Source organism: Scardinius erythrophthalmus, assembly GCF_964197995.2.
Source record: "Scardinius erythrophthalmus genome assembly, chromosome: 3".
NCBI classification, from domain to species: domain Eukaryota; kingdom Metazoa; phylum Chordata; class Actinopteri; order Cypriniformes; family Leuciscidae; genus Scardinius; species Scardinius erythrophthalmus.
In genome coordinates this window covers 33,045,199-33,071,432 of record NC_138223.1, presented here as the reverse complement: position 1 = coordinate 33,071,432, position 26,234 = coordinate 33,045,199, and the positions used below count along the sequence as shown (strand labels likewise).

Genomic DNA, 26,234 nt, shown 5'->3' with positions numbered 1-26,234 from the left:
CTACAGAGATTCAAGAATAGAGAAATAGATTAAGAGTAAAAGGAGTTCCTGATGAACAAAATTATTGCAGGAGAAGAAAGTTTTTAGGGTGATTCATAAATGTTCCACTATAGAGGTTCTGAACATATATGCCTTAAAACAAAAACATCACATCACTGCGCTTTTGTTTTGTTGCGTTCAGTGTTTATATTCAAAGCAAAGTTCTCTACTTCAATAGTTACAGTACATACTGTAACTCTTTGTTACTCTGTAAATGTTACATAAAAGTAATTGTTGGTAATGAATTGTTTGTACGTGCTACAAGTAACAACCTGCTTTAATTACAAACTTTAGGGAAAATGCATGAAGTTAAACGGTCCTCTGACTATCATTCCACGCGGTGCGTTTCAGATAACGTGAACTGTTTGACACACCTGTTTGTTTATAGATCTGATTGAGTTCTGTAGCTGTTAAACCAACTGAAAGAACCAGACGTAAAACAAACCAATATCTCAAACACTAAAGTGCAGTTTAACTCCAACAACTAGTGTCAGTATCAGCCATTAAGAAAGTACAGAGAGTCCCAAACCTGGGTGGATGTATTGTTTATATTCCTAGAACTTTGGGAAGTATAATAGCCCTACTGCTTTTTTTTTCCAAGAATTGCACTGTGAGGTTGAGATTTACACTGAAAACATTTCGCTCACTCGTTTCCTTGATCGACACAAGAGGGCGAATAAACATTTGGTTCCTGGGCTATCACATATATTATTCTTCACCAACAAGAAGTACACAAAATCTTAGAACTACCCACACACATAAACACGGTTCCTCTAGTCTAGAATTTTTTTCAATGCACAATGTATCAATTCTCTTTGCTTTTCTTTAACATTACAACAGCAAAACTGTTCAGAATGTGTTGTGTTGTTTGTCCAACAAGTAAGAGTGAGACCTTGTTACTTAATTGTGATACCATATTTAGAATGACTAACAATTAAAAAACTTAAAGGGGTGGTTGATTATGATTTGACTTTTCTAACTTTAGTTAGTGTGTAATGTTGCTGTTTGAGCATAAACAACATCTGCAAAGTTACAACGCTCAAAGTTCAAAGCAGAGGGAGATGTTTGCTTTTAAAGAAATTACTTTTTAAGGACTACAACAAACGGCTGGTAGGGACTACACGACATTCCTCCCGGGTTAGTGACATCACTAACCCTAAAATTTACATAAACCCCGTACCCGTGAACGTGATTTATAGATTATCATGACAAAATATGCTAATCAATGACTAGAAGATAACTACACATAAACTACATAAATTCTTCAACTAACCATTCAGAAACGTCCTGTTGCATTCTACATGTTGTCACTTCTTCTTGAGTCTCTCCATCATTGTCTGACTTCGGTTTGAACATAAAAGGCTAAAAGTTTTTGAAATATTCAGTGCATGTCTGTGTGAGGTTAAAGGACACAAGCTGTTGAAGCTCCTCCCTCTGTGTCGGGAGCAGCAGCTCATTTGCATTTAAAGGGACACACACGAACGGAGCGTTTTTGCTCACCCTCAAAAAGTGCCAATTTTAACATATTAAAATATCTGTGGGGTATTTTGAGCTAAAACTTCACATAGACACTCTGGGGACATCAGAGACTTATTTACATCTTGTGAAAAGGGCATTATACCACCCCTTTAACTTGCATGGTAAATTATGCATCAATATTTAGCCAATTCACATGTTCAGTAAACATCCTCAGATCATTGTTCTTGTCTGAGACTGAGTTTTTAAAATATATGAAGATCTTAGCATACCTGCTAATTTGATCAAAGATAATTGCAAAAAATTAAAAAAGACAGCCTGTCTGGCACACTTTATTATATACAATTAAAACAGGAGAAAGGCTGATCTTGATGGCCCAGAGAAACAGGTCCAGAATAGTCCCACTAAAATATAGGTTGTTCACAAACTTTTGGCCTTGACTATATCTGTATATCTGCGAGAGAGAGAGACAGAGACAGAGAGAGGGAGAGAGAGAATGAATGTGTTTACAATTTGTTTTAGCCCTACTCAGCAAACTAGACTGGGCAGCAGCACTTTTTCACAATTACTCACCCCTCCCCACACACACACCACACACACACAAACACACTCACTATATTTTTCAAGTATATTGATGTCGTAAGTATATAGACATGTACTAGTATACTTGGAAGTGTACTATTTGCGACTAAATTCGCCCACGTTTTAGTGTATAAAAAAGTATAGGCTTAAGTGTAACAGTAGTAAACATTGAGTACACAACTAATTTACAACTAAGTGAACTTATAGGTATAGTTTACTAGTCAAAGACTTGTAGTACATTTTTTAGTTTATGAAAGTGCACTTTGAAGTATACTCTCAGTAACCTATAGTTATAGTTTTATACTGCAGGACTTGTTACTTTTCTTTTAATAGAACTTAACATCATACTTTTGTCCGGTTTCACAGACAGACTAAAATGCATGTTTGATGTCAGTGCCATTGTTTTGTCTTTTAATGTTTTCTTTTAAAAAATCCTTTAAAAATTGAACTAAGGCCTATACCTGGCTTAATCTAAGCACTGTCTGTGAAACCATGCCATAGTTTATTAGTTATATATTATTTTTGCACTTTAAGTATATTGTTATGTTCCTATTTAGGTATTTTTTTTTATACTTTTAATATACTTTTAATTACTCTAACTCTTTCCCCGCCAGCGTTTTTTTTTTTAAAGTTGCCAGTCAGTGGCATAATTGTTTTGATAATTTTCACAAAACTCCCAGAATTTTGTTGTATGATTATCTGAACATGCAATATTTCAATTTTTGAATTGTTTAGATTTTTTGATTTGTGTAATAGCGCCCCCTACTACCGTACTATAACAGTAAAATTCCGTCAATGGCGGGGAAATTCCTATGTACACTACCAGTGGACTAAACAAAAATACGCAAACTGAGAATTAGGAACATAATCTGTTTTCTTCAGAAAATCTATATTTTCAAACAATTTAAGTATAAGAGAATACTTTTAAGTATATCTTGATCAAAAGATTGAGTAGCCTACAAGAATAGGCCAAATACTTTTTTTTTGTCAGTATAAGTCAAGTTACGCGTATTTTTAAGTATATTTCTGAGAAGTACATAAAATATATTTCTGTCCGTGTGTATCTCAATCCGTGAAAATAAAGCTATTGCAAACAAGCACATGTGTAAGATCCTCACAAACACATTTCCTGAATCAGCAAGCATGAACTTTATTTATTGTTTAAGAAAGGAAAAAGGATTCATCATATCAAATTGTGATAGTTTTTCTTCCCCATTGTGACGTATATCCGAGCTAAACGACTTTTTGAACAAAAAAAGATGTACGACACTTGATTTTGAGAATTGACTGGGTGGTTGTGGTTTGCAGTTGCTGTGATCTCATAAGTGACAGGTTTTCCAGCCCTTGCACCAGTAAACATTTAATAAGAGAGGAAAAAAAGAGATGTTGCTGTAAGATGGAGAGAAAGTTATTTTGATCAAATGTTATGACAGTAGAAATAAAAATAATAATGAAGTGCACAGATAAATCTTTTAGAATAAATACTGAAATATTCCATAAAAAAAAACAAGAATGGTCAATTTCATGCTGACTTTAAAGAACACAGAAACCAATACACTGATCAGAAGAAAGTACAATGTAACTTTTAAACTCTGAAGAACCACATAGTTGCTGAACCTAAAAACTATACTGAAGAACCTTATTTTTTAGGTATTCTTTTTTGACCTTTCCTCTTCTAGAACACACCATGTAGCCTATAGGTATGTAGGCTATAAATATATCATTATTAATAAATTTACATTTATATGTTTTTAATTTTGTAATATATTTTATTTTATATGTATGGTATGATAATAGGCTACCCCGTAATACATCACAGTCCTAGTATAGTGCTTTGTACTCTCACGAACTCTGAGTATCAGATGATTCAGATGCAGTACCACAACCCGCCGGTAACGCATTACACCGACCGCTCTATCGTTCACCTCCTCTGAAGTCAACACACTGACTCCGCGTCCAGCGCACTAGACTCCGCGCCGTGTTTTCCGCGGAGCTGACGTGCTGCTCGCAGGCTGGTGGCTGCTCTTCGCTCGGCTGTTGTCCTGATATCACTCCGCTAGCATGGAGGAGGGGAGCGCTTGATTATTGTGATGGTGGCAGCTGCTGTACACATTGGCGACTGTAGGATTTCCTCTCCAGCCATCGGGACTTTTAGAAACTGCACACCTTGTTCGCGCTCGTGGAGGGTTTCGCCGACCAAACTAATGCAATGCAAGTTCACGAAACAACTCTGGAGCCTGTTCTCAGCAGACGGCAAAACTTTTTTCAAAAGGACAGCACAATAAAACGACGGGCTCGAAGCAGCGGTGCTTCTGCGTGATGGTTGCGAGTAACATCCGGATGTTTGATGGAGCTCCAGTAGAGGCGAGAGAGTAACAGACCCGCTCCTCCACGGTCCCGCACTGTTGTCTATTGAATGGTTGACACGGCGATCCTCCCGGAGGAGGGATTTACACTCATTTAAACGCTTATTTCCTCCCAATTTCACTGTATCTGCCTCCCTGGCGAAGCGGACTTCTGCTCCGCTTCGGAGAGGGGAGAGAGAGAGAGTCAGGGGGGCTTGACAAAGTTCTTCCCGAATCACAGATGATGGGGGATTTTGCCAGCCCCGCTGCCGTACCGACCGGCGGCGGCATTTGCATTAATAACAGTAACTTAAACTCTGCCATTAATGCAACCAACAACAGCACCGGCGGCGGCGGCGGTAACGTGGGCATACCGAAGCACAGCACGGTGGTGGAGCGGCTCCGGCAGCGGATCGAGGGCTGCCGGCGGCACCACGTTAACTGTGAGAGCCGCTACCAGCAAGCGCACGCCGAGCAGCTGGAGCTGGAGCGCCGGGAGACGGTGAATCTGCACCAGCGGACTTTAGAGCTGCGGGCCAAGAAATCCAGCAACAGCAAACAGCAGAGCAAGCAACAAGAGCCCGATTCAACCGCGACCATCGAGCAGAGGAACAACACTCTGATCGCGGTGAGTAGTAACTGTGTGTGCGTGACTCTTCTTTTAGAGGTGCTTAATGAACCCAGTGCAGTGCTAAACTTTCGCTCTGGCGTCTGTGCTTTCTACACTCGTCGAAACCGAAAACTCCGGCGACGACGGGACAATCACAACAACTTCAGTCTATTTACGGACTATTTCTCGTGCTTATAGAGCTCCGAGTAACTTTGGAGGCGTTCAGATACTTTGCAGAGCAGCCCGTATAAAGTTATGTAGTAGTTGATGATGTCATTTGATCTCCTCCTACTTACTACTTGTAGTTCAGGCGTGTTTAGAAAACATGATGGGAATTGAGAATCAACATCAGCTTGCTAATAATTAAAGTAGGCTACGTGAATGTGTATTTACGTTTACTGTGACTCAGTTAGCACTGGTTTAAGTGTAAAAATTCAATTCAAATTCAACTCCACTAGTTTCAGCTTCTTCATAAGGGGGGCTGTTTAAAAGGATGCCACTACAGTAGTCTGTTTTTACTTTATTTGCGTAGACATTTCTCTCTGTGTGATGTATCTCAATGCAATACAACCCTTCCGCACGATAATATGGACGTCATTTGACAAAAAAAGGAAGCATAGCGGTGGTGGGGAAACAAATACACCGCATGAGCATTTATCAGTATGTTACACTCCCGGTTCAGATGCAGCCACAGAAAAGTTACAGTACGTGTTAAAAACCAGTTACTTGAACCTCAACCCATTGCGGAGGAGCATCGTGTCGTTGCCTTTTGTGTCAAGGCGGTGAATTCCTCTTTGATATGCTAAGTGACTCTAATTTCGGAGGGTGACACAGGTAGTTCTCGAAGCGTTAATGGCCGGTGTCGTCGACCTCCCCCTGTGCGATGTGGACATTACTGTGTGTGTGTGTGTGTGTGTGTGTGTGAGCCGGTATATAGGCAACAAACGCTTCACATCGAAGCGATTTAAAGAGACCGCAGCCTCATTGCTTTTCTCTTTTCTCCACATAAGCACTGTGCTGCAGCTAGGTGGCTGTATCAAGTCGAGTTTTAGGGTCTTATGTGTGCGTCTGGGTTCAGACCCCACACAATGGCTGTGTGTCAAAACCTAGCGAGCTGCCTATGTAGACAGCATTTGTGTGTGAAAATTGCTGCACGTGCATGCAAGCTTTCTAGGTACAGCCAGTATTCTCCATCAGGCTTAACTAGATAGTCTAAAATACACTCTTTAGTGTTAATTGATTTGAAATGGACAGTGTATTACTCTGTTATGGCTAACACCAGTAGGCCTACATGTTTTTGAGATATTAACTGTGGCTTTGTCATATTCTGAATGGATAGTTATACTTTTTAGGCCTAGTAGATGTCAAAAGGAGGTTTGTTTATGAAGTCAGTTCTCAAGGAAAAAATGTGTCGTTTGTGTCATGTCTTTGCGAGTTGTGCGTCATCGTGGCAGTACAGTTTGAAACCAAGTGAAATTTGATCTTAACCCTAAGAAGTAAAGGAGGTAGCCTTCAGTCTTGAGGTTCAGGAATCTGGTAGTATCTCTCATAGGCCTCGTTTGCACCTGGAATTAAGCTCGGTCTCGGCTGATCCAATCACAGTGGTCATTTGAAAGATGGTATGTTGTTTACACTTGGTACTAATGTGCATCGTCTTCGACCACTTATAGTCACATTCGTCAAAGCGAGGGTCTCTTGATGTCGTTACTGCATCATGAGTTATTTAGTTGACTTTGTCCTTTTTAGTAGTTTACAAATATTTCTATTTAGCTTTATTTCATTTTTATTTCCGTTTCGGTTTATAGTTGTAGTAATATTAGTTCTTCAACTTAATTTATTTGCGTTAGTTGTCAGAGCAACATTTCTAATGTTTCATCTAATATTTACTTTTTATTTTAGCTTTTATTTCAATTAATGGAAACCAGTTTTTAATAGTTTTAGTTTTAGTCAACAATAACGACAATGATCTGTTACTGTGGTTTGCACAAGTTAGCACATACTCTGTCCCAAATAGGCCACGCTTACCTTTTGGACTTAACTCACAGCTGTATTATGTGATTTTAATACCGCATGCCTTTGACTACTGTATAAACACTGAAAGCAGAACCAAAAGTCAGAAAACTGCAGGATGAATTGCTTCATGTTAGTCTTGTGGACTTAAGATCTTTCTCTGAAAGTTTGGTGTTCAGTACAAACTTCACCTCTGGACCAAATTGCAGTTTTTAAAGTTCACAATATGTTTCCTCTAGTGTGTTTAATGCATGTCTGTGCACATTTCTATCACTTCTGAAGTCGTGTCTGTCCAGCAGCAGTGTCTCCAGCTAAAGCAGTGCTTGTGGTATCACATTGTTTTGCAGTGTCTGGGACCAGTGCCCAAGATCTAAATTTAACTCCTGAGTTGGCAGGGTTACACGAGGTTTGTGACGTCAGACACTCCAAGAGCATAGTTACCACTGTGTAAGTTTCTCGTCTTCTGTATGTGTTTGCGATGAGGTCTGCGAGACTGGTAGTGCAGGTACAACTGTGTGCGATGCGTCTCACTGTGCCTGTCTGCATGTAAGCATTTTAGCGGTCAGGAAAAACCACAGTCGTTCATAAAAATCATTTATTTGCCTGCAGGAGTTTTTTACGTCTAGAACGTAGGATACCTGAAAACAAGTTTCTGACAATGAATCTTTTTACTCTCCATTTTACTTTTTTTGCAAACTTAATTGCTTAATTGAAGTAATTGTCCATTTTGAAATAATTTTCCAGAAAAAAGGAGTTCCTCTCACTGTGATATGAAGGCCATTTGATAATTTAGTGGAAAATAAGTGTTCTGCTCTGTTTGATCCATAGAGTACACATTTTATTTGTTTTTTTCCCCCTCTCATTATAGATGTCTTAAGTAAGTAATCATAATAGAATATGTAAGTTTTTCACCCAGAAATGAAAAAATATTATTTTCTCGCCCCGATGTTGCACAATAGTAGTAATGTTACGCAGCCAGGTCTTATCATTCGATGACAGTTCATTGTGACCATGGGATGCCAAGTCCCAAAAATGTTACAAATTCTGTATGACTTGTGGGTCATTGTGTTTACTATTAAACTTCACCTCTGCCGACGCTCACATCAAGCCCAGTTCCATATCTTGATTCAGAAATGGCAATTCAATATTGTTGATGCCATTGTGAATTTTTTTACACGAACGTGGGCTAGAAGCGAACTCCGGGCAAGGGCAAGATGATAGGTGAAATTTAGTCTCAAAGCTGTATGCCTTTTCAAAGCCAGACAGCCCCTAATCACTATTAACTATCATTGTATGAGAATGGATAACAATTTATCAACTTATTTTGGTGTTCCACAAAAATAACTGCATATGAAAATGATGAGAATGACTAAAATAATGACAAGATGTTTGGATGAATGAAGAATCCATTACTTACTAGCTATCTGTACCAGCTATTTGCTCAATGAGTGATAAAGAGAAACTTACCCAAGAGCACTATACGGGAAGTAGCCTAATATTACTGGAGTTAGTTACTGGAATCCTCACCTATTTTCTGTCAGAATGTCAAGGAGAAAATATGTATGTAATTTCTTAAATTACCCAATTTACAGTTTTCCTCTTCTGAATACGTTTCAGGTACATCCGTATAGTTTTTCAGTTATTTGTATTATTTATATACTATTAGGCCATAGTAATAAATTGACTGGTAGTACTATGATCTCCCTAATCGCACTTGCTCTCTGCTGTGTTATCAATGCAGCAACACTTTTCTGCTGGTATGAATGTACACATGTTCCACTGGAATGTAGTACAAGGTGTATGTCAACACTGCAGCACATAGTCCATGCAGTTCAATCAATATCGCTGCGAGTGTGATTTTTACCATCTCTTTTACACACACACCACAAAAATATTTCACTGGAGATGATATCATACATGACTTCCTTTGGCGGTATATCATTTGGGCGTTTTTAATATTGAAGCTTATTGGATCGGCATTCTGCTATGCATTCAAACACAAACATGCACATACTGCTGATGCTTGTGCATATGTCCACACGTTCGCTCACTCACGCAAGGGCTCAGAGTCAGGAAACCCACCGCTTTCTCAGAGAGAACCGAAACGAAGTCCGCCTCAGCATCACTGACACTGAGCATGAGAGAAGACCTTTTTTTTGCACTTGCAACTGGTCTTCTCATGGGATAATCAAACTAAAAGACATTATTAGTGAATATGTAACTGAACGGAGGAGAGTCAAACCTCTAGAGGCACAAAGGTTTGATAACTTTTCAAGAAAACTGTTAAAAGCATGCATCATTTATTTTGCCCAAAGCACAATCAATATGTTTCGCAAGAAGTAAGCAGGTTTTCCCCTCCTTTTTTGTTGATGCTGACCTGAATATTTTGAAATGAACATCTGAAACTTTTCCGAATTTTAATGTTTGTTTATGTCTGTTTGTTTAGGTTTAGAACACTGTATACTGTATACTGCAATAGAACACTGATTCTGATATTGTGTATTCAGGCCTCAATAGGTGTCATGAGTTCCATGCACTTATCATGGCCTACTAAGCAGACTAGGCTCTATATAGTGATATTTGGGAAGAAAAGCTTATAAATAAATACATAAAAAAAAAAATATGCCATTCACAATTTCTGGCCATTTGGCATCGAATTTCCCCTTGAAGCTTTTTGATTTAGGCTTTATCCAATTTGTAGCACTTGCACTTAACCCAGGCTTTTTTTCTACTGGCTTGGTTGAGCCAGTGGTTGAAAGTTTTACTTGCCCTGCCAAAATTTTCACTGGCCCCAAACACAAAAAAGTTATAAATAAATGAAATAAAATAAAATAGGGCTTAGTTATTGTTTTAGTTGTTTTTGATCCATGTAACCTTAATAAATAAGGTTATGATACCAGAAACTACTAGCCTAACTCATACATTTTAAATATTGTTAAAGCAACACTAAAGATTATTTTTTTTACCTTAAAATAATGTTTCCAAAATCGTTTCAGTGGTTCATCAAGTCGTAACAGGGTAAACAACACTTCTGCATTCGCTTTGCGGCCCTATATCTGCTATAACCACACTATGCAAGTTTGCCAGATCGGGTATCGTTTCTGTAGTTCGAATGAGACATAAGAAACTACAAATTTGACTTGCTTTATGGCAAGCGTTACAATAGTCATTATTTTGTTTTTGTTCGTTTCTGATGTCGCAATACATCATACTTTCATAAAATCTTGCAACATACTCTGCCTTGTCTGTGGACTTCGTTCATTCCAAAAGCCGGTGCTGGATAATCAGCGAGTGTGCGTGCGACGGTAGGCTGCGCTAGGCTAAATTATTTACGACAGCGGTAATGGACAATTCCGCTTCCAACCTGTAGGGGGACCAAAGAGGTAAAGTTATTTGGTGTTGCTTTAAAGACAGTCAGTATTAAAATAAGAACAAATTACAAATAGTATATTATGTGCAAAAATGGGTTAAAATCACATTACATTCTAACATTGTAACTTTACAATCTAAAAAGAAAATAACGATTTTATTTTTAAATTCACTTAACTAAAAAAAAAAAAAAAGCACAGACTAATTAACCTACATTTGATTAGGTCTACCCCATTACAATTGTCACTTTACAGTCACCGCTATCATAAATACACTTATTGGTTTAAAATTCTACATTGTTTATCAAATTCTATATTGTTTAATTACCACTTTATTGTTCAACAAAAAATATTTTAGCAATATGTATATTTTAGTTAGAATTATTGCGGCCCTATTCTATTGCGCTCTGTCTGTTTTTCGCGCATGCGCGTGGAGGCGCTCGTTCATGGAAATCTGTGCAGTTTGGCGGAAATTCACACCTGACCGCAAAATGGAACGAGTTTACAGATGGGGAATATACCAGTGAAATGTAGGTTATGTACAGTGGAAAGCACAACTTCTCAAACACATTACACAGAAGCGCAAGTATCTGTCTGTCAGCACAACTGTCAGAGTAGGCTATCTGACGGGGCAAGCCACTTTAAACGAACGGTAAACGTGTAGTTTGTAGCGAGGTATGTTGTTGTTGTTGAAGGAGGCGGGAACCAGCGAACATTTAAACACTTTAATAATAAAAAAAAACACAAAACGAAAATGGAAGCCCTTCATGGACGACTGCCGCACACATAAACAACACAACACATAGGCCTACCTGTTTAAAGGTCCCATTGCATGAAAATTTCACTTTATGAGGTTTTTAACCTTAAAGGGGGGGTACAATGGTGTTTTATGTATTCAGAGTTGTTTACAGTGTTAAAGAGATGGATTATCATGCTAAACATGGCCAAAGTTTAAAAAAAATATTTTGGACGAATAACGGAGAATTTCTGTGCCGAAAATCTTACTTCCGGGTTGGTACAAGTTTCGGCTGTTTTTTTTCGATCGTGGATCTAATGACATAGACGAGAGTGGAACTCCTTATATGAGCATTTCTCTCGGAAAAGCGCGCCCGCGCACACGTAGACCACAGGAGAGCGAGACCGCGCACATTAACGCGCTTCAACAGGAAATCATCGGCAGCGCTGCATAGGATTTGTTCAAGAATGTCTCCAAAGTGTGTTTTTGGATGTGAGGAAAGGCTTACCGTGTTCAGCTTTCCAAAGAACCCAGTGTTACAGGAACAGTGGATGCAGTTTGGTTTTCCGGGGCAGCAACGGAGTGTAGCAAGTGTGGTTGTGTGTTCTGGTCATTTCAGTGACGAATGTTTTATTAACAAGGTCCAGGTCGACGCTGGATTTGCAAATCGTTTGCTATTAAAACGTGGAGCGGTCCCAGTGATAAAAGACCCCATTCATGTAAGTACAACTGGATCAGATTTCTGTCTTTTGCTAGAAATCAGCACATAAGTGAATGTTGACTCTATAGCTCCGCCCACGGCACGCCTCCAGGAGCTCGGCTTTTTCTGGAGAGAATCGGAAAGCTGTATTTTTCTTTTATAAATATGATAAAACTAAAGACTTTTTGGAGATATGAAGGATGCACTACTACTCTATAGGTACTCAAGATTAACATGAGATTAGGTGAAATTGTGTATGTTATGTACCCTTTAATATGAGTTTCCCTAGCCTGATATGGTCCCCCAGTGGCTAGACGTTTTGTTGGGTGTAAACCAAGCCCTGGGTATTTTTGAGAAAATGAAAGCTCAGATGGGCTAATCTAGAAATCTTCCCCTTATGTCGTCATAAGGGAAAAGGTCACCTCCCCTTTCTCTTCTTTGCCCGCAAAAAGAATTTGGCCCGCCCATGAGAAAATGAGCTGCGCGAGCGCGATATTGGTTTTTCCTCGAGAGACATCATGGCTTGCAAACGAGCGAAGCATGGCAGTTGCTCAGTGTTTGGATGCACAAATGAACACACAAGTATTTTTTTAATTCCTTCATCCGAGCCTCTGAAGAACCAGTGGTTTATGTGAATTTCTGATGTGTAATTGTTCAAGTTCAGACAGATAATCTTTCTCTCAAAGTCGTTCAATACTGTTTATGCATCAGTAAATCAAGCCAGTGACTAAACAATCAACTTCACGTCGTTTCTGTCGTAGGATGAAAATAATCTTACTTAAACTGTGATTAATATACAGAAAGCGATCAAAGAACAATCCCTTTCCAATCGCCCAAGCTGTCAATCACACAGCGCGAGTTTATCTGGACACTTGCCAAAACTCGTTATGAGTTCGAGAGAGTTCCACATGTAATGCTAGATATTTCATATGCAAGCATGTCAGCCAATCACAGCAGTGGGTGTTTACACTGAAGTCTCACAGCAGACACGCCCCTTCAAACAGAGTGTTCAAATCAGAGGCTAAAATCAGGCTAGGAAATATGCCTATTTCTAAATTATAACAACTTTTGATCTAAAAAACATATTAACATTATAAGGGAACCCCAGGAAACATTCTAAAATAATAAAATAATCCATGCAATGGGACCTTTAAGCTGAGACGCGGTGCTCTGTATTTGTGTTGATGCGCACACAAAACGTAGCCTATCACACATTGCGCGAGTACCAATCTGAGAGACGCGCTTGAATATTTAAATAGGCGAGGCTTAAAAACCAAGGGGGTAATGTTTCAGAAAAAACTGAAGCTTCCCTGGGGGCCGCCATTGATTAGCAGACCCTCACCTGCTGTTAGCATTCCATTGACTCCCATTCATTTTGGCGTCACTTTGACAGCGAATAACTTTACATCTGAGGCGTTTAAAGACTCCAGTTGTCCAATATTTATTTCTAAAGAAACACGAAAATGTATAAAAGGCTCCATTACCTTGTATCTTACGTTATGGCCCCGTAGCAGTTTTTGTAAAAATAAGCTAACAATTGCGTCATAACCACGCGACTCTCTGTCGCACAGTAGAGAAATTAGCGTATGGACAGGAGGAGAAGCTCGCGGGCAATCGGGGGACGTGGAGGCAAAATGACAAAATAATTAATCAGAATACTTAGCAAAAGTTGCTCCTGCTCCTAGCTCATGGACACCTCCTACTCACGCTCTCCGTCTCTGCAAGTTTCAGAAGGGAATGATTCAGATTTCTCTTGGCACAGCTACTAGAAGACAGACAGGTTGCTCACGTCACATCTACGTCGTCAAGCTCAGTTTGAGCCTGCGCAGTACGCTCAGCCATCAGGAAGTGAGTGCTTCTAATTGACTTCACTTTTCTCCGTTGAATCCAGTGGGGTCGCTGTGTCCATTTCTTTTACTGTCTATGTTAAAAATACGCAAATGATCAACTTCCGTGAAGATGCAGCACTGGTCCGATCGGGGCAAGTGACACTTCCGTCAACTAGCCCGAGTGTCTTTTACGCTGTTTAGAAGTTAGTTTGGGTCAAAATGTAACATGCTTAAGCATTGCAGAACACTTCAGACACTTAAGTTATACCTAATGACAAAATACTTTATTTTATTTCTGGCAGGCACTAAACAAAAACAACAACAACAGCCATACTAATACATACTGTATAATAAACATACACTACAGTAATAAAAATGTTTCATTATTATATAATATCATTAACAATCATTATGTAATGCTTAATAAATCAGTAGTTCAGAAGCGTGAATGTGTGAAACGTGATTTCCTCCAAAAAAAGATGCATTACAAGGTTTTTTGGTGGGATTTTGTACAAGTTCACAAGTTTTGATCAGGTCTTTCGCTCCAGCAAAGCCAAGCCATTTTTCACATTTGCAACACCCTGGTGTTTGGTCAGCGCTAATATTAGACTTATTGCCATTACTTCCCGATATTGTGACACTTGTACAGTGCAACGACAGTATCAACATTCACAATTACTATTGGATTCTCATGCTTTGCATGTTTATTGTCAGTTAAAGGGATAGTTCACCCAAAAATAAAAATTTTGTCATCATATACTTTATACATTTACAAACCTTTATAAATTTCTTCCTTCTGCTGAACACAAAAGAAGATATTTTGAAGAATATGGGTAACTAAACAGTTGATGGACCACATTGACTCAGTATGGAAAATAATACTATGGAAGTCAAATGTTTGGTTACCGTACTTGGTAATATTTTTTTTGTGTTCAGCAGAAGAAAGAAATTCATTAAGGTTTAGAACAACTTAAGAGTGAGTAAATGATGACAAAATATTCATTTTCATTATCCCTTTAAGGAAGGTCTAAGCACTGTTGTAGCTACATTGCATGAATGTCCTTATACATCATGTAAATTCACATCTGGTGAGTGGGGATCCTGACAGAAGTGTTAATACGTGTCTGTGAAAGTTGCGAGAAAGTTCTCAGTGGCTGTCAGATTTGTGATTATGCTTGAGGTTAGAGAGAGAGAGAGAAATGGAGAAAGAATGAGAGGAGTGAATACTACACTGAAAAAAATATTTAGGCCTTCATTTAAAATCAATGTATTTGAATTCCGTATACATGTTCCATCCATTACACAGTTTCAACATAAAAATAAAAAAAAAATTGAGTGCAAAAATCTTACCTTTTTGCAAACTGTTTCATTTATGTATAGCTGATAAATATACATCAAATTTAGTTTATTAGCTTGTTGTTAAAACTGTGTAATCCAAATGGATGGAAATTGTATATGCTATTCAAATACATAAATCTGTAATGTGTAAATTGCAGATGTTCCACCAGTACCAATATGATCATTTCCATCATCGTCACACTGGTCACTGATCATTTCAGCACTTCAGATGCATAGACTGATCCAGAAACAGTAAAGTCTCCTGTAAGGCTTGTTCTAGGAAAACAAGTGATTCATGGCCCATTTGATCATCTTCTCACCATCTCTCTTGAGCATCTCATGTGACTCTCTTTCATATTGGGACTTTGAGTACTGATGATGCATCATCTGTTCAGTGTCCATTCTTTGAGCAGCTATAAGGTCAAGTGACGTTGGGATTTTTTTTTGTTTTTTTTTGTTATAGACAAATGGAACAATGGCTGAAGAAGATACTTCTTGTTCAAAGACCCTATTTGCTCAGACTGATTGCCATTTCCTGCAAAAAAGAGAGTGTTTTTTACTATATGTGAAGTTTAATAGTCGATCTTTGAAGATAATATAAAGCTAAATTACCTGTGGAGCATCTAATCGGGTTTGTGTGTGTGTGTGTGTTTGTTTGAAGACAAACTGCAAACTGCTTCATTATTGATTAGAAAGATGCCTGGAAGTCAGTCTCTGCCTTTGCCTTTCTTTCATACCATATGAGAGAGCCAGTTAAATATAGATGAGTGTCATCAGACACACACACACACACACACACACACACACACACACACACACACTCATGCAGCTCCTCCGTGGCAAGGTTTCCCACTGCTTTGGCCTTGAGTCACACAGAAACTGGTGCAGAGACACAACACACACATGTTCAAGGCACACAAATAGATCCTTGTCCTCATTGTCTGTGGAGTTGACCAGGGCCAAACACTCATCAGGAGTCATCGGATGAATGACCAGATAGTGTCGAACACAGCCTTGATCTTTCACTCCGAATGCTATGATACTGACACTACTGCATTTGCATTAAAGGAACCACCTTTTTTGGTGATTTTTAATAGGTACACTGTTTTTAAGCTGGGAAAATGGTGCAGGAAATGTATACAGTAGTTAACTGATGAACATGCTTCTCTTCCCAGCCGAAAAAGGCCAACTTTTGACTCACCCACAAAAGGCATATGTAATTTTTTTTTTTTTTTCTCTCTGGCATTTACATGAGAACACTAAATTCACCACATGCTAATCCGTGTCCAGTCTGTATGCGCACTGTAGTGCTGTCATAATCCCAGTGTTAGAATCCGGTCTTGGTCAAAAGCCATCTTATAACTCACTTTATCCATGTTCAGATTAAGGACTGAGGTGGAGAAATATGTATACTCTACTATTCAAAAGTTTGCTGGTCGTTAAGATTTTTTTTTTATTTAAGGCCTGTTCACACCAAGGATGATAACTATAATGATAAAAATCATCCACACTACCACTACAACAATAACGGTACTGAGGAACGATATAATTGGAATAACTTTCAAAATGATTTTTTTTTTCTAGCTGATGAACAATAATAACATTGAGAGCCTATCAGAATCCATCCTGCTTTAGAGAGCTCGAGCATTTAAAGTTACAGACTACATAAATGCAGTGTGTGCCTATAATAAACAATGTTATTGACTTATTGTGCATTAGTGTATGGACGCTAATATAGTTATGCTCACCAAGGCTGCTGCATTTATTGGTTTAAAAATACAGTAAAGACAGTATTATTCTGAAATGCTATTACAATTTAAAATAGCTGTTTTCAAGTTTAATATATTTTAAAATGTAATTTATTCTAGTCTTCAGTGACACATGATCTTTCAGAAATCATTCTAATATACTGATTTTGTGCTCAAGAAACAGTTGGAAAGTTCAAAAAGCTGCATTTATTTGAAATATAAATATTTTGTAATAATATAAATGTCTTGTTAATGCATCCTTGATTAATAAAAGTATTACATTTCTTTAAAAGAAATGCACATGTAAACTGATGGCTATTGTAAGAACCATTTGCACTTTAATTCTGCATGCACCATATAAGATGAGCAAAGCAGCATCAGCCCTCTTAAAATGAACTTTTGCACTGACAGGATTATCTGTCATATGCGATCTACACAAAATGAGCTTAGTCCTTGTCTTAGCATTTCACTTCTGCTTATGTCGGATAAACAAGCTTTTACATGCAGGACACAACAAAAACAGTTTTGATGTAGTAGCCGTATTACTTGATTCAGTCCGGGTAAAAGTCTTATGATTTGTCTTTTTTAAAATTACATTTGATTAGGAACTTTGGCCCAATCTTTCATTATTCATATAACAAGAGAACATGTAATGTGTATGTTCTGTTACAAAATGGACATTTGTTTCTTAACTCGTTTCCTTCCTCTTGGGCCTCTTCCTCATTTTAGCAACCTGAATCAGAAACCGAATACAATAGGTCTGTCTGCACCAGTACAGTAACCCTCACAATGCAGCTTGTAATTTTACATAAGTACGTCGCAACAACAAACAGCATTTATTTAAAAATGCAAATAGGGACTTCCTTGAACATTTTTTTGTAATGACACAAACAAAATTTTGAATCCACTGAATCAAAGGATTATTTGAACTGATTCACAGAAATGATCCAAATGCACTAACTCTAACGCTAATTGTCATGTATGACGAATCCAAAGCCCTCACAAGTTAATAAACACAGATGCACTCAAACGGATCAACATGTGCCGTGGATGTTTTCTGGAAGATACTTTTGAAAGTGTTTGTTTCTCAGAAACTTAATGGACTATTGATTGACTCCTTACCCCTGTGCCACCTGGGCCTAATTATCGAATAATTGTGGATGTACGTGTTTGCACGCATGCTATTTTTAACGTGAAATTTTGATGGATATTGTCCAGATCTGCAGCCATTACAACGCAGGTCTGTTTAGTTGGTCGGGATCAGGCTTTACTGGGGTTTTTGATTTGAATCCTTTCCCCTTTCTTATTATTATAATTATTGAGCTTCATAAGACAGCCTCTTACAAGAACGAAAAATAAACCGTCATATCTGCAGCTTAGAGTAATTCACAAATGTACATATGTTTTTATTCAGCAAGGATGCATTAAATTGATCAGAAGTGGCAGTAAAAACATTTACAATGTTACAAAAGATTTCTATCGGAATAAATAGTTTTTATATTAAGTTTACATTTTTTCAACATTGACAATAATCAGAAATATTTCTTGAGCAGCAAATCAGCATATTCAGATGATTTCTGAAGGATCATGTGACACTGAAGACTGGAGTAAATGATGTTGCAAATTCAGCTTTGCTAACACAGGAATAAATGACATTTTAGAATGTATAAAAATAGAAAAGTTATTTTAAATTGTAATAATATTACTGTTATACTGTGGAATACTGTGTCCACATAATGTCTGCATACAATACTGTATCCATACACTACAATGCAAGATTTAGATAAATTTGATACAAATGCAAAATAACTTATTTTATAATTGAAAATTGGTCTCCAGTGCATTGTTAGGCCATGTGACACAGGGTTCGAGGTGCTTAAAGTACTTGAATTTGACTTTTGGAAATTTAAGTCCTGGAAAACTGCCATATTTCTGAAGAGATACTTGAAAAGTGCTTTAATTTCATGTATATTGTATGTCAATAATTTGTTTCATAAAAAGAAAAAACAACAAAAAAAAACAATCTTTTCATTCAAAATGTATTATTTGTTGTCCTTGAAATCCAGAAAAGTAGTGCTTGAAAAGTCCTGGAATTTAATTTTACAGAATCTGTACGAACCCTGCAAACAGAGTAGCATAAAACTGCTTTAAATGTTTGTTGCGTAATGTCTTTTTCGAATACTCTTTCAAAAAAAAGAAGGTAGTGTACTGTGTTAACTTATGTTCTAGCGTGTCTTTTGTGTGTCTGTGCATTGTCTCAATATGATTAACTTCCTTGTTTAACAGACTGGTTAAGAAAACAACCAGATAACAAATGCAAAAATGGAAAACCTCCTCTTCATAACCTTCCCTTACTTTGACTGATTTTCAATGTCCTTTTATACTTGGTCTTTATAATTGGTGCAGCCTCAGCTTTTATTGACCTGTTATGACACAACAGAATCAAACTCTAACTAGCATTTCTAGAATGAACTCTTCTTCATTCTAAGAGCGAACTGTAATAAGTGTCCTGCGGGCTGTGTCGTGTTGAATCTTTGCACAAGGTATTGACCTCAATGATGCAGGTTACGCAGCACTTGCGGTGCCATGCTGGAGGTTTGCTCTTCAGGGAATAAAGCTGCTTTTCAAGTACGCAGAAATGAGAAAAGTGAAACTGAGCTCTCTGAGCACTCACACTCATGCATATTTCAAATCAGATGCTCCCTTAGAGAGAGAGAGAGAGAGAGAGAGAGAGAATACTACGCTCCTCCCTCTTTCTCTCACGTTGCCAGGATACAGTTGAGTCACACGCACTCGTTCACACATGTGTATGCACAAGCAAATATACATTTTCAAGTAGTTCACTGTAACTACTGTAACAGATATTTCTTTTGACAGTGATAGCACCACAGAGCCAGTGTGTACACCTTTTGAAAGGTGAAAGTAAACAAATATTTTACTTGTAATTATCTCTGTATATATTTAGCCCTGATAGAAAACATATTTTGACATCCAAATTAATTACACACTTCACCATTATTAGCTGGTGGGGTTTAAGTATAAAAATTTGCAGAGTTTTGTTTTATCTCAAATATGGATGTCAATTTGCATAACTTCCCATAATCAATCGTTGATTAAATTAACAATCAATTAACCGATTAATCGTTAAACCTTACTTCTTAAATATGAAGTGGTGGGCACCACTAAGGCCACGTTTAAATGAATGGGCTTTTTCAGATTTATTAAATGTATGGGCTTTTTCAGATTTTTCAATCTAATAGATTAAATGAGCTCACGCCATTTACATATGAAGGAAAAACACATCTTTTCTGCTCTGATAGCCACAAGACGACACCGAACACTGTGAGTGTGTGTTAGTTGTGCTTGGTAATTTTTTATTTTTATTTTTGTCTTCAAACCAAAATTGGATCTTCAGCCGACAAAGTTTAAATCCTGTCTGGCTGGCGCGCTTCCCTTAATGTTTTAGGTCAGTAGGCAGAGAGTATTTTGTGGCTGTTTAAATGCTTCTGACCAAATGAGCGTTTACACTATGAAAGCAATCCGGTCAAATGCGTTTTCGAAATGCTCTGGACAAAAGTGGACAAGTTCAAAACGTTTTAGACCCTTTTTAGACCTGTATTAAGCGTTGTCCACTTGTGACCCGATTGACCAAAACACATCTTAATACCAGGTGTAAACAGGGCATAAGTTAGCCTATCACTAGGGATGCACCGAAATTTTGGCCGGCGAAAATATGAGATTTCACTCTCGCTCTAGCCGTTATCACTGCGCGGTGTGTTGCTCCGCTCAATACTCTGCTCTATGCTAGGGGTTAAACGGATCGTAGGTGATCCATGATCCGTACAGACCAGGCTCTGCACGTGTTTTGTGGATTAATTGCTAAGTTTCACCATTAATTCGGTAGTCGCGCACTGTTATCTGTGCACACAGCACAGCTGCACACACCTGAAAGGCATGCACACAGATTAGTTTGGCGCGCACAATTGATTCCTCTTTTGCATCTCCGTGTGCTTGAACTGACACACACAATTATATCAAAATACCAGAGTCTTGGCAAGTATTCTTGTAAATACAGTTGGTGTATTATAAAGTTGAGAAAGAAATCGGATGTGTGTCATTAAATTGGATCAATTTAAATTGACAGCAACCTATAAATACCTGCTGTTAAGTCATTAATGTTAGTAAAAAAAAAAACACAGCTTTAACAAAAATTTATATAAATTTAATTTATACAGTGAAAACTATAGTGTTATTTTACATTTTGGCCTAATTATTACATGTCTCTACCTGAATACCCTAAAGTTAGACCTTACTTTATTTGTAAGTTTGTTATACTGTGTTTATATATGCTTGTAATTATTGTTTTTGATCTTATATTGATACTTTGCAGTCACATGATATCTGGCGGGCGACAAACGCGGTTAGTGCTTCCAATCGCACAACAACTATCTGACATGTCGTGTACACCTCAAAACACCAACTTTTGTATATTAAAACTGGCAACGTCCTGGCAAGATCCTTGATTAGTTTACTGGTTTTCGTTGCTAGAGAATGATGTTCTTGCCCGCCAGCCAGTACAACTGACGTCACGTGCAAAGTATCAATATAAGATCAAATATATTTCTATATCTACATCTCTACATCTCTACATCTCTCTCTCTCTCTCTCTCTCTCTCTCTCTCTCTCTCTCTCTCTCTCTCTCTCTCTCTCTCTCTCTCTCTCTCTCTCTCTCTCTCTCTCTCTCTCTCTCTCTCTCTCTCTCTCTCTCTCTCCCCATATATACATATATATATTTATCATTAAAATGATTGAATTCCATTAAAAAGTATAATATTAATACAATTATAGAAAAATAAACATTCACAATGAGAAAAAAGCATATTTGGTCTTGGTTTCTGGCCAAGAGCATTAAGAATTTCTGATTTTAATTTCGAGGCATCCCTAGTTATTTCATTACCAGCCACTTGCTTAACCAATGATCATCGATTAATCGTTGATAACCCTAATCTCAAACCATATCTCAGTTGTTATACTAAATTAAACTTGATGAATTTTAATGTGATGACTGTTCAGTTTTCTTTAGTGCGTTTGTTTACGTTGGGCTCAGTGAAAGCTTCTTTTGACTGTTAATGTAACCTTTTGCTCATGATGGAGACCTTGCATCCTGTTTTTGGTCTAGCTTATCAGGTGTTCAGTGTTAGCCTTTCCCTTACTCTTTCTCTCTCGTTTTCTCTTTCTGTCTCTGGGAGTTGTCATGGTGACAGTGATGCAGACAGCCGGGAACAGCCTGGCTGTCATCTTGGATCTGTCAGTGTGTGTTTGTGCGAAAAGACTAGACTGTGCTCATTTCAGAGAGAAAATTATGTAATGTTCTCTCTAAAAACAGAGAGAGGCAGAGAGTAAGCGCTTACTCATAATTATAAAGCAAGTGGCCGCTGTAGAGATTATACAGTCATCTGTAGCATTAGGAAGCATCTTGAGTTGTTCGTGGTTATCAGTCAGGTACTGTTTGATAATTATGTATTCAAATAAGATGTACAGAAATTGCTGATTTAATAAAAAAAAAAAAATTTTTTACAAAGTATTTGCTTAAAATTTGTTAAATGTAAGATAAATCTGTATAAAAGTAGCACTTAAACCTATTTTTATTTGCCCTATTATGCTTTTTTTTTAATATATTTTCAACTTTCTTTAGTGTGTAACATTGCTGTTTGAGCATGAAAAAGGTATGAAAAGTTACAAAGCACAAAGTCCACTCTAAAGGGAGATATTCTCTATATCATTAACCACTGTTTCTGACCTCCCTAAAATGCCTCGATTTCCTGAGTTTATTTCCGGGAACGTACACGTCACAATAATCATCATTTAAATAATTCCCGCCCAAGGTATACGCAAAAAACTCGGGGTGAGGCCTTGAGTTGCGTTAGTATTGTTTTGAAACCCGCGGTTATGGTAAGGGGCTTGACATTTCTGAAACGCGCTCAAAGTGGCCGACCAATCAGAGCACATTGTGTTTTTCAGAAGGAGGGGCTTCATATAGACTAGAACTAAACAGAACGTTACAGACAGACTGGAAAGAGAGGTGCTGCAACAATGTAAAATGTATGAAAGATTTGTTTTTTGACCATTCAAGAAGGAAAACCTATTCTAGTAGACCCCAAAAACAAAATCAAGAGTTTGAAAAAGGACTTAATTGGTCCCTTTTAAAACTTTTTAATTCTCTAAATGCTCTGTAGTCTATATTTAAAATCTGTTTTATTTGAACTCTTCTTATTTAACTCCTGTAACAAGACATTTAGCTTGTTTTATTTACTTTTAGCCTAACCGAGACCTTGCCTTGCCTAGCCTCTCTCTCAGGTCTTAAATGTTCAATTTGGGGTGGGCAGTAGTAAGCAGAGCCCCTGTGACGTGTGTGGGGACGTGTGGGTGTGTGTAGGAGGGGGTGTGCTATTGGATAACACGGTCTAAAAATACTTGGCTAATCTGCAAGCATGAGGCTAAAAATACATCCTCGACTAGCTTACGCTCTCACATGTGTAATGAGGGCGGGCCATCCTGAACGAAAGAGAGGGAGGGAGAGATAGGGTGGGCTGAAAGTAGTAGGAATTTTCCTTCAAAGACATTTCTAATATTATTTGGTATCTTTCTTTGTTCAGTAGTGCTTTTTTATTTGAATGTTGGCTCTGTTAGTCAGGTTTTAATAGTAAAACATTAATCGTTTTTTTAGGATAACTTTACACTAAAAATGTCAAAAGAAAAGAGTATATTTTTACACGCTGTAAGTTTTGGTTAAATAATTATAAATGAATTATTTTTGCTTCATACTTTTTATTTGCATTTATTATTTTTACAATTGCTATTCATTAATTTTGTATCAATAATTTATTAAATGTAATTTCTTAGAAAGTATCTAGCAACAGGATTGACATATCCTTGTGAAAGCATTTGTTTAGCTACGTAGATGTCACAATGTTTGCTCATGCACAGGGTCAGTGAGTTTCGATATTGATTTAGTTGAATATGAGGATAGGTATTTGATCTCATGGAAAGAGAATGCAGTTTCAAAAGTCTTGATTTTTTTATTTATATATTTTTTGGCATGCTAAAATTCCTCATTAATTCCTCATTAAGCTCAAGGATAAGAGAGTAATAGCTGAAAAGAGAGGAGAGAGATTTTCGTCTGTATCGTTTTATAAAAGTGTTCCCTTCAGAAAACAAGTCTAGACAGTTGTAGATTTGTATTGGTTTAAGGTTATTGTAGCATACACACTTCAGCAATTCAGCTTTGGAAGTTCAGCTGGACGTTAAAAGTTCTAGATACGTTAAGTGTTTTGCTTGTTTGTTTGCTGCTTCATGCTGTGCTTTGTACAGTTATCTCTTGTGAAGAGTGGGTGAGAAGACATAGTTTTCACGAGTTGTGTGCTTCCACCATCTCCTCTAATTACTGCGACACCGTAAGAGCCAGAGCAGGAGGCTGAAGTGAGCGACAGAAAGTGGCTCCAGGGAAACCTACCTCTGTGTTTTGCTTGTATTGATCTTGAACTGTGGTCAAGCTCTGTTTAGGTGCTGTCTCCTTTCCAGCAGTATTTGTAAACTTCTGTGTGAATACTGGATATGTTCAACATTTAAACTGACAAAATGTGTGATTTAGTCAGCAGGGTGAGCCAGAAAGGTAATGGGGCAGGAGAAATGGCAGACAGTCATATTTATATATAAAAAAAAAAAAAAAAAAAACGTCTGGCCTCCCAGATGTAGCAAAGAAGACTATATTTCTGTTCAGAGCTGCTCATATGCTCAAGTTATAAGACACACACACACACCTCTTTAAATGATTTGGCGGCAACAGGATTGTGATAACCAGTGTTGTAATTGGTAACTAAAACTATTACAAATTATTTGTATTAATTGAAATAAAGCTCAAATAAAATAAGATGAAAATTACTAACTAAAATAAGTTGAATATATTATACAAACAGTATTAAAGTCCCAGTGAAATCAAAATTGAAGTTTTGACTTTTAGTATGAATGTTATTAGTCTTTACTGTTATCTGTTCTCCAAAAAGAATGACAAAATTCGCATTTAGACGATATACGCATTCAAAACTTAGTCTCTCACTTCCGCCAATATGGATCAGTGATTTTGAAGACATCACTCTGCACTTCAGCTTCTCATCAGATTTTCTGTCCAATAAAATGCTCTCTAGAATCTAAAGCATCCAGCCCCCTATATTATAAATAGATGCTGACGCTGCGTCTGAAATCTGTCACTTGTTCACAGTTACTATTTTCTACATGGTGACTGGCACATAGTGCACTATATAGGGGATAGGGAATGATTCAGACTGTGTAAATATGCTTTCCATTAGTATGAACGAAAACTGGTTTCACGTTAGTGTTACATGTCTCCGCACCGCACACACAGTCTGCTCCTGTCCGGAGACACGATGGCACAGGGCGGATCATATGAGCGAGTCGGCGCAGACGAGAAAACGTATCGGACCCATTTGAATTCTGCACAGAATGCTATATTTGAAAGCGATATGGAGGAGATGAGGAGAAGCGGTTAGAGATTAGTAGCAAACTGTGCCTTTACCGAGTTTAACGGCTCTGGCCGAGCTGTGATGTAAACTAAACGCTATTGGCTATTTTAACAAAAGGGGAGGAGCTGTTCGATATCTACCCGCCAAATCTTCCTGTTTCAGTGGAAATTACATCCACACATTGAAGAATGCTGCGTGTGTTAAGGCACTTTGTTGGGCCTTTAACTATTTAGTTGGAGTGCTGGATTATGGTATTCTGCGGTAAGATACTTTTGTATAATGACCACTAAACTCTTTACCACTGTGACGCTTTTATGTGTCTTGGATCACCCTATGTTGTCTGTCTTTTCACATGATACAATTATTTCAACTCAAATCAATTGTGTATTTGATAAGTAGGATAATATACCCTGGTAATTTTTATTTTGTGATGACATTTTTCCCTTACTTGGATTAACTGTATGTTATATTATACATATATTTTGACAAATATATAGGGTATTAAAACGGCTTCAAACATGATTTCATGCTTAGATTTCTGAGTCAGAACTGTCTGTTTCATAAAATACACCTGAGTGTATCAAATCTACTTTTCACTGCTTAGTCAAGATGTGTTTTGGCCTATTTTAGTGTTTACACAGCTTGCTTTTCTGTGAGACCCTAATGCTTTCTTTAAAGGAGAACTCCGGTCAATTTTAACATTGAGCTCATTTTTTTGTACATTTGGAGTGCTGTCAATACAGAGAACAACGACAAAAATCGGTGTTGCCTACACCGTGTTATCCTCTTTTTAAAATTTGCACCCTGTTGACTTCAATGGGGCAATGTTTAAACCTGCTTTTAGCCTCTTAACATCCTTGATGTGTCATTACAAGTGCACAGCTAATGTGAGTGATTCCTTCGGAGTGAACAC

At 37.7% G+C, this 26,234-nt stretch overlaps 1 protein-coding gene across 1 annotated transcript in view; it reads left to right on the top strand.

Moving 5' to 3' along the window:
* Positions 1–4,162: 4,162 nt before the first annotated feature.
* maml3 (mastermind-like transcriptional coactivator 3) overlaps positions 4,163–26,234 on the top strand; it is a 116,137-nt gene continuing 94,065 nt past the window's right edge. The window contains exon 1 of the mRNA XM_081362209.1: positions 4,163–5,070. Coding sequence (XP_081218335.1) covers positions 4,684–5,070 — 387 coding nt within the window. The 5' untranslated portion in view covers positions 4,163–4,683. The remainder of the gene's footprint in view (positions 5,071–26,234) is intronic.